Source organism: Engraulis encrasicolus, chromosome 9, assembly GCF_034702125.1.
Source record: "Engraulis encrasicolus isolate BLACKSEA-1 chromosome 9, IST_EnEncr_1.0, whole genome shotgun sequence".
NCBI classification, from domain to species: Eukaryota; Metazoa; Chordata; class Actinopteri; order Clupeiformes; family Engraulidae; genus Engraulis; species Engraulis encrasicolus.
This window is the reverse complement of record NC_085865.1, coordinates 43,888,694-43,904,797: the sequence shown is the minus strand read 5'-3', so window position 1 is coordinate 43,904,797 and position 16,104 is coordinate 43,888,694. Positions and strand designations below refer to the sequence as shown.

The 16,104-nt window shown below is 42.6% G+C and overlaps 1 protein-coding gene across 1 annotated transcript; it reads right to left on the bottom strand.

Annotated features, from left to right (window-relative positions):
• Window positions 1–2,934: 2,934 nt before the first annotated feature.
• pex2 (peroxisomal biogenesis factor 2) lies at window positions 2,935–10,994 on the bottom strand. The gene is made up of 2 exons (XM_063206203.1): window positions 10,818–10,994; window positions 2,935–4,275 (listed from the first exon to the last, which is right to left on the bottom strand). The coding sequence occupies exons 1-2, from the start codon at window positions 10,819–10,821 to the stop codon at window positions 3,296–3,298; spliced, it is 984 nt and encodes a 327-aa protein (XP_063062273.1). The 5' UTR covers window positions 10,822–10,994; the 3' UTR covers window positions 2,935–3,295.
• Between the last annotated feature and the right edge of the window lie 5,110 nt (window positions 10,995–16,104).

The following is a 16,104-nucleotide window of genomic DNA, read 5'->3' as shown; positions in this document are numbered from 1 at the left end:
TCATGGATTTACCCTTGAAAGCAGGTTGAGTAATGTAACATGAACATTTTTATGTCCATGCTTCCCAATGGACCCCTCATGAGATCTATAAGATGGCACACTGCCATATGCATCGGTTTAAATGGCCCACCTGCAAAGAGGTGGTGTGTGAATTAACGGTGTGTGATATAGGGCTGTTTTGTTGCACAGCATGTCATCCTCAACTTCATAATCCCCTCATTTTAATAAATACTTGGCTGTAGATTAATATGCAGTGTATGTGCAAATGCTTTGATGGCTACACTACACTACAGCGTAATCTTCAGAAGTGCTTTGGTGATTCACACAGGGAAAAAAGACAGAGCTTCATTAGCGAAGTAAATGTCCTGGCACATTAGAATCTAATCCCAGCATCATCAGCAATTTGTAGAGGACAGAGAGAGAGAGAGGGAGAGAGAGAGAGAGAGAGAGAGAGAGAGAGAGAGAGAAAGTCTGTTTATGGTAAGGACACAGACAGCCTTTTTTTTTTTTAAAGAACATTCTGACAGGAAAGCCGGGTGAAATGTGTTCATAATCCCTAAAAGCGAGAAGCCAGGCTCTTTTATCATCCTTGAGCATTTTGCTCCCGTTCCCTCAGTCACGTCGCAGCACGCACACACACACACACACACCCCTCCTTTTGGATGAGATGGCGTGACATTATGTGTGTGGCCCGTGGCCGACCATCCAAGTGGCATCGGCGGGCGAAAAAACAAACAAACAACAGCACACAGCTCACGAGCAAAGAGCGAAGAAAAAAGCGAGGCGAAGAGTAGTCCCTTGCAATTTAGAGCGAGCGTTCACTTTGTCAAACAAATTCCGACAGCGATTACAAGCAGGCAGAAAAACCAACAAACCAAGAGGCCCATCACGCCTGGAGTTGAGATTGATTGCCTCCACAGCTCTGCAATTAAGCCAGCGTGATCAAAGCGAATAGAATAGGTAGGGCTTTCCAGTAGGGCCCTGGCTACAGCCTAGCCCACTCGGGCGCGTTTTTAGCCTGCGGCACGGCTCATTGGAGAAGGTTAACGCCAGAATAAATAACCATCTGGCCAGTCATTATTAGGATTAGTGCATAATATGCCGGAAAAGTTGCACGGTCCTGGAAGGGAAAAGGGGGTTTGTTACAGTTTACTGCAAGTCTTAAGAAGGGGGCCAAAAGGAGATTATGCCAGGATGTCTGTCAATCTTGGCACCCTGGTCTACCCCCTTCACCAACCAACCCCCCTTCCTTCCTTCTTCCACCCACCACACCCTCCCAGAAACATGCTCTGTCCTTGATCTTGTGCAAATGTGTCTTCTGAGAGGGGAAACCAAACGCAAAAGCACAAGGTGAGCACTGTGATGGTGATCATTCTTGGTTTATTTATTCAGTATTCCTAGACAAAAACAAGAAAGGTGAATAGTAATGCATGGTATTTTAATGACACGACACAGGAATTAGATGAACATGAAATCCATAAATTTAAATAATTTCTTCTGTTATACAAATCTTCCTCAGGTGCTTTTATTCAAATCGTGTACCTATTGGTGATTTCAATAAAAGTAAGGCAAGATATGTCTACTTCTCTCAATAGATGTCATTACTTCATATCAACTAGATAAACAGACAATATTTTCATGATAAATACGTTATTTCTCTCTGCATATCATTGCATATTTACACGATTGCACTGCATTGTGCACTTAATGTTCAGGCTCTGGTAAACAAAGCAACAAAGTAAGAAAAGACATCCAGTTCACCCCCAGCATAATTATTTGCATAAAAAAGGCTGTCTGTCTGAGGCACAGGTGCACAATAAGTGCTGCAGTGTTCATTTAACAATTACCGAGAACAATTTAACACTCACAGAGTTGCTCCTCCTACTCTTCAAGTGTTGAATTAACACTACACAGCTCGTAACGTATGACGTCTGTGTTAGTGATTAAAGGTACACTGTAGAGGTGCTCCGATCACCATTTTTTGGCCCGATCACCGATACCGATCACCAAAAATCTTTATCTGCCGATTACCGATCATTGCCGATCACAAAAATTATTTCCTATTTTTTTTAATAGCCTATTAATTATCCTTATTGAATACCATTTCTGCCCAAAAATAATATCTCTCAATCAATCTTAATTTGCACATGTCTATTATTAGGCTATTATTATTATTATTATTATTATTATTATTATTATTATTATCTTTCAGACTAGTGTTGGTAATAGGCCTACAGTCTACAGTATTAATCAATGTATAAGTTATTGCATAGAATAACTAAACTATTTAAGATTGAATTGAAACTGAAACATTACATCAAATAGTCTTCCACATACGAGAAAAAAACAACCTGTCGCTTTAAATGAGCAGCCTTGTGAGAAGAGCCCCTCCCCTCTCTGTCACCTCTACCGTTCTGAATCTCTCTCTCAAGTTTTAACTACAACTGTCGCCGTTTGGTGTTTCAGCGACTATCAAACGAATCGACTGACTGCCAATTACGACTTTGAAAAAAATAATTGACATGTTTGTGCTGACAACGCGAAGTTGTCGCGTGCTGACCGAGGCAACTACACAGGTTATAACGTAAAATGGCTCACTGGCGAGTACTCAATCGCAAATTACATTGTCAGGTAAACGGCGCATGGATCAGATCATTGTTGATGCAGATATGGTTATGAATGGTGGAAATGAAGGGGGGAATGGCGAAAAGTTATAGACAAGCAAAGATGCCTTCTTTTGGTGCAGTTGCAGCTGCGCAGAGCCAGCGCATACATGCAGCGCCAGGTGTAAAGGTAAATGGTTGCGTGAGGAATTTAATATCTCTCGATCGGTTTTTTGATCGGCATGTTTTTCCGATCACCGATCAGGCTATTTTTGGCCATTATCGGCCGGTCATGATCGGCAGCCGAGCAATCGGAGCACCTCTAGTACACTGTGTAGGATTGTGACCAAAATAGGAATTGCAACTATACTGCTCATTGTAACGGTGCTGCCCATTGCCAAATTTGTTCTTTTCATGAATATTTGCAAAATAATATACTATTATTTACTAGGGTAAATCATTTACTTACCAAAGTACAGTAAGTTTTGCAGGTAAACATTTTTTTTGGAAATTCAAAATGGCGGACATCGAGAAAAATCCAACTTTTCAGGTATGAAAAAGCAATTTTCCCAGACATAATGAATACTTAAAATTTGATGGTGATGTTGAGTATTTGTGAAAAAGGTAATATTTGTGAATGGGCAGCATGAATTCTGGACAGAAAATGCTAAAAAATATTACACAGTGCACCTTTAATGATGACTCAGGTCCATCATCTCCACAGACATCTTCAGGGGCTCCAGTTCGGTGACGTCCGCGCCGCACCTGGGGCAGGTGAGGTACATGTCCGCCACACTGTGAGCCTTGATACAGTAGTAGCAGAAGACGTGTCCACAGGCCACCACGTGAGGCATGGTGGGCCACTCGCCGCACAGGCCGCACTCTCTGCAGCCCGCGTCCTCCGAAGACGCCCCCTCCTGCTGGGCATCAGAGGAGAGAAGCCCCAGCGGGGAGAAGAGCCCCAACACGGAGGCCTTGAGTTTCCACACGTTGACCAGCGGTAGCAGGAAGATGAGGAACTCTGCGAAGCCGTGCCACAGCAGCTCGCGGTTGACAAAGTGGAAGGAGACGTCTCGGTGGGCCCCCTGGGGCCGGCTGAAGGCCACGCGGACCCCCAGGAGCCGCTCGGCCAGCGTGGGGTACACGCCGCGCCGCAGGAAGTGCAGGAAGTTGAGCAGGCTGGCGGCGCGCGCGAGGCCCGTGAGGAGGGCGAGGGCTCGGCGGGCCGCGTGGCCGTACGAGTCGGCGGGCAGGCGCAGGAAGAGAGAGTGCGAGCGCTCCTTCAGCCAGCGCCCCCCCACGCAGCACAGCATCAACCCCAGCTTCTGCCGCCGGCTCAGGAGTCGACTGCGGCGCGGCTGTGGCCCGGATCCGGCGCCGACCTGGCCCTGGTTATAGCGGATGCTGAGCAGAGCCTGGCCGGCCGTGGCGCTCTGGGAGTAGACGGTGAAGCGCCAGAGCAGCAGCTGCAACAGCGCTTTCAGCTCCGGCTCCAACGGGGTTAACAGGCCCGGCTTGAAGTGCTGGAAACACTGGCTGAACTGCGACCAAACAAGCTGCTCCAAGGCCCCATCCAGCTCAAAAGCGTCCAGCTGACTGATGCGCAAGACCCGCATGGCAGGGTCGCCATCCTCCCCCGCGCTGGGCCCGGGTGATTCACCTCCAGTGTCTGCTACAAGCACAAGAAGAGGGAAAAAATTTAAATCGTTTTTTAGAGGGATTTTTTTTTTTGCATTTTAGTTGAAAATCACTTTTCACATGTAAAGCCCATAAGAAATTCCCTTTTAGCTGTTGCAGGGTGCCGAGGCACAGGAGGTCTTTAGACTGTTCCCCCCCGGAGATCGGTGGGGGTAAGGGGGGGATGCGGACAAATCACATCACAGAAGATTATCCAAGCATCCAAAGGCTTGGCACTAACAGTAAACATCCGCCATGTGGAACTACTTTGGTTTGACGGGGGCTTTTTCATATGGGATCTAAAGCACTGTGACGTTTGGCAATTTGTCACGGACTAACGTGTCTATCATACCAAAGTTTATCTCTTCAAATGCAACTGTTTCATAAAAAAAACGAAGAAGGGCCACTGCCAAATGGTGACCCAGCCTGGGGAACTTTTGTGTGACCATAGGATAGGATTTGGACAATCCCCAGAAAAAAAATAAAAATCAAATTATCACCACCCCCCAGTAGCACTAAAATACAGCCAGCACAGTGCCTTCACACACACCGCACACCTAAATACATACCATATGGCAGAAGCATGTGTGAACAACGCATCAATATATTCAAATCGGTGTGCTCGGTGTCACAAACGTCAATACATATACTCACTTCATACTAATAGAAAATGACATACATTAGATTTAAAGTTTTGGGTCTTGGGACTCTGTGCCTTGGCTAATGTGTTTGTCCACAATAGGTCTCTTCCTGTGGGAGGTAAGCCTATCTCTAGGCTCCCTCCTCTCTCCCCTGGACCAGGTATAAGGCAGCGATACGCGCCATCCGTCCACTCGGGGAATGTGGCCGCCTGACACGCTTCTCAAAGCCCTTTTATTGAACAGTTTACAAGTTATGAATGAATATGTTTTATTTGAGAGCATACTATTGACAGAGAGCTATCAATAGTAATGTGACTATTGTCAGGGGCCTGTCGATATTAATGTAATTATGATTAAGGGAGGGGGGGGGAAGAGGGATCACCGAGATGTTAGCGGGGGCAAGTAACATCTCCTACTAGACCGCTATCAATACTGGGATTACTATTGACATGTGCCTTCAGACCCGCACAACTTGCCAAATACATAACAACTAGACACTTCTGTCAATGTCTGGCTGCCTATAGAAATTAGGCATTTAAATTTACAGGGCTTTAACGGGAGAACTGAAAATCCATGGGTCTTATGTAATAATCAAAATGGCGCAATCAATGGCTGCAGTTTACTCCTACTGTAAACACACGAGTTGCTGTGTGCAGGGAATGCAGCAGGCCGCTCCAGCCCAGCCTGTTAGACCCTGCATGCATGCATGCATGCATGCATGCACACGTGTACACATAGACGCACATGCACACACACACACACACACACACACACGTTTGAAATTCAATGTTAGTGAGAACCTCCTATTCACTCCCATTCATATCTAAGAAAAGAATAACGGTAGGCTACTTAACTGTCCCCAGACTAGGGGTGGGCGATATGGAAAATATCATATCTCGATTTTTTAAACATAAAATCGTGATTTCGATTTTTTTTAATCACGGCCTTTCATTGAAAAAAAAAACTTAACAAAACATTTTAGGGCTACAATCCTATGAAATATGAATGACATTTTGCATGTGCAAACATGGTAAACAACGTAAAATGTAAATAGACGGATAACAACAAGTGCCCAATTTGGACTTTAATTTAAGATTTTGTAAAAAATAAAAGTGAAGGCCACAACACTAAGTAAAGCCGGGCATACACTGAAAATTGAACCGACTCTCAAAAAGTCGTGCGAGTGCCAAATCGGGGCAAAAGTCGCACAGTGTAAGCCCAGCTTTAGTAAACATCACATCAAGTGAACATCATAGATAAAGTGAACATCATCACTCCAAGGCAATACAATTTCTTCACTTTGGCAGATTGTCGACAATCTCCTACTCATTCTGATTCTTCAAGATTTAATAGTCAGATCGCACACCCCTTGCCCAGACCAAAACAATCCACAACCCTGACCTGTCAGTAAGGAGCTTCTACCTTTTTCAATAACAACAAAATGTTGAAGTAAAACACCTGGTTATTCAAAGGTGTGACTAAGATCAAAATGTCCTCCTGACAAGTCCATTCTCCCCCGCCAATTGTTTCAATCGGACATTTAGCCCCCACAATTTCAGAAATATAGAAATATGTGTGCACTAAGGATAGACCGATATATATCGGTATCGGGCCGATATTTGCATTTTTTAAGTGTATCGTATCGGCCGATACGCGTGTGGTTTTGGCCGATACGCAATATTTATTATTTTATGTCATTCGGGTTTTTTTTTTAAAGCACCAAGACACTTTATTTTTTTATTACTTGATTGTTAGACATTACTTGATTGTTAGAGTGGGTGTTTAAATGTTACAAGTTCTACCTCAATTTGATAATGTTAAAGGAATACTTATTTTTAACTTGAGACCTGGAATATTTGTCATTTTTTAACCTTTTTTTTTTACCCATATCGGCCCCAAGTATCGGGTATCGGAAATTGGGTATCGGCCAAGGGTGATGAAAAAAACATCGGTATCGCATCGGCCATTAAAAAACCTGTATCGGTCGACCCCTAGCGTGCACGCATGAATGAATGCAAACACACGCGCGCGCACACACACACACACACACACAAACGCACACACACACAAACGCACACACACACACACACACACACACACACGCACGCACACAGTAACAGGCCCAGGCTGGGCAGCACTGACTCACAGGCCGCATCATCTCATCCATCACCATGGGGAGGATGGGGAGACATGTGCACTTCACCCCGGGGTGAAACACACACACACACACACACACACACACACACACACACACACACACACACACACACACACACACACACACACACACACACACACACACACACACACACACACACACACACACACACACACAAATGATGATTCAACGCAAATGGACAAAATGGTTTGCTTTAAAGAAATGCAAGGAAAGGCAGCATGGAAAAGCAGTAGTCAACAAAACAGATGGGGTATATGAACTATCAAATACTGGCCATCTGTACTGTACCGTACTGTACTGTATGTCTGTATGCCTGCTCTGATCTGACACGCAATGGTAAAAAAATCTACAGTGGATACATATTTACAACATATATCTTTTTAATTATGCTGATCTGCTGTACTGATTGCACATTCTGCCATTTTTCCAAAATACATTTGCAAAATTAGTTTTCATCGTAAGCAATAGAATATGACTGAGTTACCGGTATAAGCAAATTAATTGATCTATACTCTACTAATGATCTAGAATACTTATCTTGAAAGAACCACTCTTTTTTGGGAAAACAGGGCATTTCAAGAGTTGAAAGTGGACTAGATTTATGTCTAAATTGCATATTCGCACAGAAATGACATGGGAATTAAATTCAATACATTTCACCATGGGATTAAACCGTTACACAAAGAGACAAATCTGATCCAAAACTTAACAGTCAACTCTTCCTCCCCCCCTCGCCCATACCCCACTTTTCTCCAAACAAACAAAAAAATGTGCTGAATGCAGTGCAAATGGACACCACCACCACTCCTGTCCTGTCCTGTCCTGTCCTGTCTGGGTAAAATGAATGGGGAAGTACTCGGTGGGATGGGATGCACCACACCAGACACAGCCAGCCAAGGCCGTGACAATGGCTGCTCAGTGCCAAATGACTGACACCAGTGTAGCTCATAAGCTGACAGCAGCAGCAGCGGCTAAGGCGGTTGTGTGCTGGAGGCTCCATCTTTCTGCTACTCTTCCCAGGCTAAGGCAGTGTGCTGTAGGGAGGCAGCATCTTTCTGCTGCTCTTCCCAGGCTAAGGCAGTGTGCTGTAGGCGCTGGGCCCTGCATGCAAGCTTCCCCACTGATAAGCACACTGTAACAGCGCTCGACCTTGACTCTGCCATGACAATAAGATAGGGTGGAGGGGGATTCCTGCAGCAAGACGACTTCTTGGAATCTGCAGCATGATGCGGGGAGGTGGGGTGGGGGGATGTGCTGGCTGTGGGGCCTACAGTACATTTTTCTTGACCTTGGATGTTGCCATGCTGCGAGCCAAGGGACTTGCGCACACCTCTGAGGAAGACAAGACCATATTCTGCTCGATTGCTTGGCGGGTGCTTGTGCCTGCCTGAAAAGCATGCCTGTTCGCCTGTCTGTCCGTCCGTCCGTCCGTCTCCCAGGGCCGTAGTACGGCATGAGGCTGCTACTGTAAAGGCTATCCTCACCAATGCGCACTCAAGCTTTCCATTTCCCTGTCTGTCTGTCTGCATATGTGTCTGTCTGTCTGTCTGTCCGTCTAGCTGGCTGTTGTCCAGACATCCTCCCAGCTGAGGGACGCAGGCCACCACAACGACATCTCCTCTCATTAATTTCAGCTGACATCATATGGGCCTATAGGAGAGCTGGGGTGGTGGGGGCTGTGCGCCCCTATATATCTCTGTGAACCATTACTCAACTTTTATACAAAAGCACTATTGATGCGATAGTGCTTTTAATTGAGCTCTGTGAGCCAATGCAGTCCTTTCTAATTCTTCTTTTACCCCCTCAGGGATATAGAAAGTGCACACCACACACCCACCAGAGTTTTAGTACTTCTCTTGTTTTAGTGTTCACATTGAACACCGATGAGAACATCCATTTCTTTTTTAGCTGCGAGAGAAAAAGATGTCATCCAGAGAGGGCATTGGGAAAAAGAATATAACATTGCTCACTTCACGGGGCTGCCTAATTGTTATAAGTCTGTCTCATAAAAAATGCATGGCAGTGAGTGCACTGGGGGTCCAAGGCTGTTGCACGCTAATGCTTTATCAAGGCAAAAAAACCTATTTCCCTAATCACCAGCGAACGCACACAGCAAGAGTATGGGCTAAAGTTAGAGTCTGAAGAAGAAAAAAACATCTTTTAAAGCAAGCTGACAAAAGATATATGCTTTGCCTAATCTAGTTTGTGCAAAAAGTAAATTATTTAAGAGAATTAATTGATTTTGCGAGTATGAAGGTGGAAGATGCAAAGTCTGTATAAGCAATAAGTGCCAAGGTTCGCAGGAAAACAACTTAAAAACTCATGAAACTTTAACAAAGAGCAGGAGCTCAGTGAATGACTAAAAAGAACAGTTAATAAATTAGAAAACCGTGAGGCACTATCTTAAGGGCATAATGTGTGCAGTGAAGCATTCTACCATCTGTCTAAAAAAAAAGGCACAATCGTAACTGCAGACCTCGTCCAAGTATTAATTTCAAACATTAGTCAGACTCATGCAAATGTTAACATTAGGTGAGGTGTTAAAAAAGCCACTATAATTACTGCCCTACAGACAGAAGACACATGATATATGTAAGCAATTTATATACTATTTGCAAAAAGCGTAGGCCTATGTGAAATAAACAAGTCACTCAGCATATTAATAATGAAAGTGCTTTAGTGCTTCTCAAATGCAGGGTTACTACATTGAAAAAGGGTAAAATGTATTTTTGGGGCACTTTTCATTTATGAAAAGTATTTCCCTTTAATGTTTTTATATTCTGCTATTTTGAATGGGACATAGGCCCTACTGTGAAATTATCTTCTAAATAAAACATGTTAAATCTCATAAATCCCTCCTGAATGTGTATGAGAATACTGTGTCCCATTTGGCCACAAAAAACAACTCCAATCCTTTAAATGCTGCTTTTGGAGAAATCTATAAACAACCTTTTGACCTGGGCTGAGATCATACTCCACAATGACTTCACTGAATCTTTTTAAATCCTGTCATTATGTTGAGTGTGCTGTGGACCACTTTCAGGGAGCAATCAAATCTGCTTTAATTTCTCCACATCAACAATCCTGAGTCTTAATTCTAAAACTCCGCAAACAGTCGTCATTTGAAAAAGTCCGAAATGTCCTCCTTTTTTATGATAAGGCGAGGGCATTATGATAATCAGTAGAGATTAAGGGCAAGGCGAGGCAAAAAGCTAGTTCTAGTTGGATTCGGGAAAGGTGAAGACGAGGACAGTGACTTTGCAGCTGTCGTATACATATTGCAAAAAAATAAAGGGGGAAAGGAGAGAATATAATCCAACAACGCTGAATTAGTCTTCTCAAAGATAGCTATAAGAGCAGTCTGGGGTAGCTTTTGATATTAGCCTAGTGTTGCTCACTCCCAATTTACATGCACGCGTTGGGAATGGGACTATAGGCAATTTATAGCAGCTGACCAGTTTGGGGTGAAAATGCAATTTAAGCAGCGCTGGCAGAGGTGCTACAGTTCGCTGCGGCGACTTGTCAGTGAGCTCTTGACAGCAGTCTGTAGTGAGGGTTAGCTGTAGCTAGTGTGTGATAATCGTCGACTGCAAACGTTGCCAACACTGTTGATTAACTCACGTTATGAATATTAGTATATACGCTGCAATGTGTGTCTTGAGGTAATGTCAGGGCTTCGATTTTAAGACAATATGGATGAAAATCAGGGATATTTACCCATTTACACTGCCGCTGCACGATAAGTCACCTCGATTGAAAAGCACACTGCATTTCCGGATTCTATCTCTGTTGGCCACTCCTCGAAGACTAAAGTACCAATTGCAAATTTCTCCATTTCCGAGCTCATCATCAGGCAGAGCCTATCAAACCGTGTAGCGCTAACCAACTGATTGAGCGAGGCAAACACGAAAATCTGTGCGGTAGAAATTGCGGGGAGGAGCGTTTCATTTGTTTACCAATCCTCAACCAAACTATTCAATCTGACATCATTTGAGGCGCCCAATTAAACGTAGGAAAGACGGGGATGACACATCCTTTGAACAAGTGAGAATGGGTAGGAGGCGGGCTTATCAGTCCAAGCATGTCCAAAGATCCAACTCGCGTAGTTACCGTTTACTACGTTTCTACAACAAGCCATCCCACCTGTTACTGAGAAGCCCTGATTTTTAAAAGTTTGCTGTGAAAGTCAAGACCAGCGGTCTTATTTCGTTTTGACTAGAAGCAGGGAAGTGGGTGAAAATGCTGTCATCGACGAAAGGGGTTGTTTTACAGTAGGATGCAAAAGGCTGTGTTTCTTAAAAATCCTTAGGTGTCATTTTAGTCAGGTTAGCCACAATTAACGTTAGCCCTTTGTGGTAAAAATATTACATTAAAATATGTCGCTTTACTGTAGTCAGTTTTATTTATGAGCAATTAATAACACGTATATGTTAGTCTTTACACAGTCAAAATATAGAGCAAAATACAAAAAATGAATGAGAATGGCAGCCGGTTTGGCAAAATGTCTAGTAAGGTGATGTTGGGGCAGGGCAAAGTTGATGTCCAGAGGCAAACCGGTTCAGAGGTACTGCCTCTTGGTCCTCTGACTACAAATGTCAAAGTTGTATTTGAGGAATTCAAGCGCCTCTACGAGGACAGACTGAAACGTCTGCAATCTGGCTCAGAAGACTGCACACAAGAAGAAATATTGCAGGTACCGTTTTGCTGAAGTATAAAAAAACCTTGCTGTACATTCTTCGACTTTGTTGTGATAAAACCATATCAGACACGATTATAAAATGACAGCTAACTTTTTAAAACCTAACTTCTCAAGTATGGCAACACCACACTCAACGTGTGTAACTTGTCATGCTTGGTAGGCTACTGTATTGTATTCCCAAAGGCTTTCTTCCTTCACCTACTGACATTGATGTATAGACGCCTTTCAGACAGAAAGTGAGCAGTTCAACAATGTACTGTAGCAGAATACACATAATAACTGTAATGCAATATTGTCGCACGGCGACCCTGTGCATGCATTGACCAGCAAATTGCATTAGAGTCCCATCTCAAAGCAGGTAAAAGAGTTGCAGCCAGTCAGGCATAAAGGCCCCCTAATAATTTAAATGATCATGTGAGGGCATTTTAGACTGAAATTCAGGAGCTGGACATCAAACAAGCATAACAAGGTTTGGGACAAAGTGCTTGGTCAACCACTCCACGGCAAGTGTGCCTTATAAGGTTACTGCTAAGAGGTCGTTATGCATGGGTTGACATATAGAGTTTTTGTATTTTTTCCTTTTCAAGTGTGTAATACAGTTTGAAAATTACAAGTGGCAAACACTGCACCCCCACCCCCTCAATCTCCTGCCCTCCCTCCTGCATGTGGTGTGGTGTGTGTGTGAGTGAAGTTTGTGTACATTCATCTTCTGCATGATAAGATAAAGATGACATATCCTAGTATTTACCACACATTTAAAGAGTCCCTCTTTCTGGCATTAGGTCTACCCTTAAAATCTAAAAATATGGATGTGCCAGTCAAACAAAAACAATCCTTTACCCTTACTGTCTACTTCGGTGCTATGCCCAAGCCATCAGCAGCTGTGTGTAATTTGACAGGCATCCTTGCTGCGCCCCTGTCTCTGTATACCTGTCTGTTTAAAGGCAGGGTCCCACTGAGAGAGCTCCAACTGGGAGAGACTGTCTGAAATGGCTACTCGCTGTCTGGCTTCGAGTGACTGAAGTCTCAGTCCACATGGAAATGAAATGTTTTTTTTAAATATGCTGCTGGGCATATACGTGAATAATAATAATAAAAAAATACATACAGGATTTGGATGCAGTACAATTTTTTTTTGAGAATTTTAAAATAGTTTTTGTACATATAATTAAGGGACACTATTTCTTAATATGATGGATATCTTGTTGTCGTTTTGTTAGATATGAGGATGTTTCATTTAGTTGTAACAAATCCTTTTCATCAATTCTGATCTATTGTAATACTATTTCATTTCTTCATGCAGTCTTTTATTTATGTTCAATGCTCAGTGATAAACACACTTACAGAAGGTGAATGGGATGCACAAATAAAGTCTGTCTACAAAAGAGCCACACATTCTAGAGTTGTGTAATTGCATGACAAAATGTAAATGTTTTTCTCCTTACGGCTCTCCTTATGACTGGTTATGTCCCTCAGAGGAAGGTGCGTATTCTGCAGGCGTATGTGAGAGACCTGTGTGAGCAGAATGAGCTACTGGTGGAGGCTGTGGAGGACCTGGAGAGGGAGAGCAGCGAGAGAGTCGCCTCACTGGAGACCGAGCTGCGGATCACCGACAGCACCATCCAGGTCTCACACAGTTATTATTACAATACTACTACAGGGTGTATGCAGGGTTTTAAAAAGTATTAAAAGGTGATAAATTAAAAAGTCATAATTTAATGGCCTTAAAAGTAGTAAATTTGCTCAAAAAGTATTATTTTTTGAAAGACTAGGTATTATTTTTTTGAGTTGCACCATTTTGATAAACGGTGAATAAAGAAAGATTTTTTTCCAGAAAGTTTTTCCATACACCAGTGATTCGCCCAACAGTAGCCACCTGACCTAGTTCATAGCACAGTCGTGCCATAGAAAGCAGACTTTTGAACAGCACTCTGGAATCGCGCTGCTCCCCTTCGAACGTCTTTTTGCAAAACAGAAAAGTGTAATGTAGTGTTTAGAAGGTAGAAATTACAAAAGATGTCTTGTTAATACTGGAATCGGAATGTCGTGATGGTTGTAAAAAACTGTAAAGGTAGTGAAAAAGGGTATTAAATGGTAGTATATTTGACTTCAAAATTGCTGTATATACCCTACTACTAGTACTACTACTAGTATTGCTGCTACTGCACATCACCAACAATACCATCCAGGTCTCATATCGTCATTACAATACTGCTACTACTAGTACTGCTGCTACGACATATCACAGACAACAGCCTCCAGGGTTCAATACCACTACTAATAATACTGCTACTGCACATACAAGACGGTTATAATGCAATACTGCTATATGATAATACTGCTACTATAAAATACTATTATAATACTACTATACTACCACTTCTTTTACTACTACTACTACTACTACTACTACTACTACTGCAGTATATGTCAGAAAAGACCATCCAGGTCTTACTAGGTCATATTAAATGCTTAGTTATTACAATACTACTACTACTACTACTACTACTACTACTACTACTACTACTACAACTTCTACTAACTACTACTGCAGTATCTTGGACAAGACTATCCTGGTCTGAATTGCTCATATTGACTACACAATACTGTTATCTCTATTAGAAGTAGTACTGCTACGACTTTGTACTACTACTACTACTACTACTACTACTACTAACCACTACTAGTGGTATTGCTACACAGTAAATTTAGCAAGTTAACAGATAGAGAGCGTGTTTAAGCCTCCTCTAATTGTTTAACAATGCAAAATGTACAGTGTATTACTACTACTATTACTGCTATTATTACTATTATATACTACTACTTACAATAATAAAGATAATGATAATTATAATAGCTTTTATAGGATAACATATATTTTAATATGCTATACTTTTTACACTGTTATTTATTACACATCTCTGATTTGATCACATTTATGTTATGAAACTGAACAAACAAGTTCAAAACAGTGCACTGTACTACAGACATTATTTCTAGACTAATGTCTTTTAAACTTGTTATGTCTGTAATATAACAAAACTCGTATTACAGAGGTGATGTAAAGAGTGATGTAAATAGTAAGCGTTTAGATCTTGTTAATAGCATTGCTCATTTATTTACAATTCCCTGTGACTTGCCACATGACTGTGCCGTGTACTGTATGTGACCGTGGTGGACTGTGAAGACATGATTGGAGTGCACTCTGACCAGTCATTTGAGCTGAAGTAGAACAACAGCGGTAACAACAGGATAAGTAGCACGCAGGCAAATGGATCCTGCCATTGTTCCCCACTCGAGAATGACATTTTCTCCTCTCTTTTAGATTGTAGATCTTGACCACAATCAGTCGGCGCAAACACGTCCATACCCGTAAATGACTTTTCACATGCATACAGAAGCAGCATAATCCATGCTTGTGGCTTGGGTTGCGTCCTCTCCTCTGCCCTCTCTGTGTGTGTCTGAAGAGCCTTTCCTCTTTCTAAACTATTACTGTAGTTGGTGCTTTTGAAAAAAAAAAAGCAAAAACAAAAAAAACCAGAGGGGGTCAGGATGTTGCTCCTCTCTCTCTTTTAATGCACGAGAACAGAAGAAGCGGGTTTCTTATTATGCCCTCCGAGTGTTTAGTCAGACAGGCTGGTGGACACATCCAGGCTGTTTTGATTGTAGTGCTCTCTTAAATAGGATAGAGAGAGCAAGAGAGCGTGCATGCTGCTTATTCTCCGGGCCTTGTATGCAGCGCAAGGCTGAGCCTAGTCCCCCAGGCGCCTCTTCAGACATATGCAACCAGGGCCACGGAGAATACATTTATCATCTTGAAGAATGAGAGAAAAGAAAGAGGGGAAGAAATGAACATGGATACATTTCTACTGATAATTGTTGTATTCGCCATGTTTGGACTTATGCTCAGCGTGCAGCCCATGTGACAACGGAGGCTCTAAAAATCCACATTCCCCATGAGTATTATATGAGGGGTTTTCCCCCCCAATAATTTTAGTGAAAAGGTGGCTGCTTAGAAATGTACACAATGTGCCAACGAGTCAGTAAAGATTCTCTATGCAGAAAGGTTCAGGTCACTAGAGTCATTCTAAACCATTTGAAAAGGTGTCCTTCATACTTACGTATGTTTGTATATTCCTTCCATGAAAGCATGTGTTGCAATTTACTGTCTTTCAAAAATCATGTTAATAGACTCTGTTGTCCACGCTCATCGACTGAAGGAACAGGTTTGAATCATAAAACCGTACAGAAAAAGCCATAAACAGGCATTCACAGCCGATGCCGAGAGACACTCAAAAGCATACA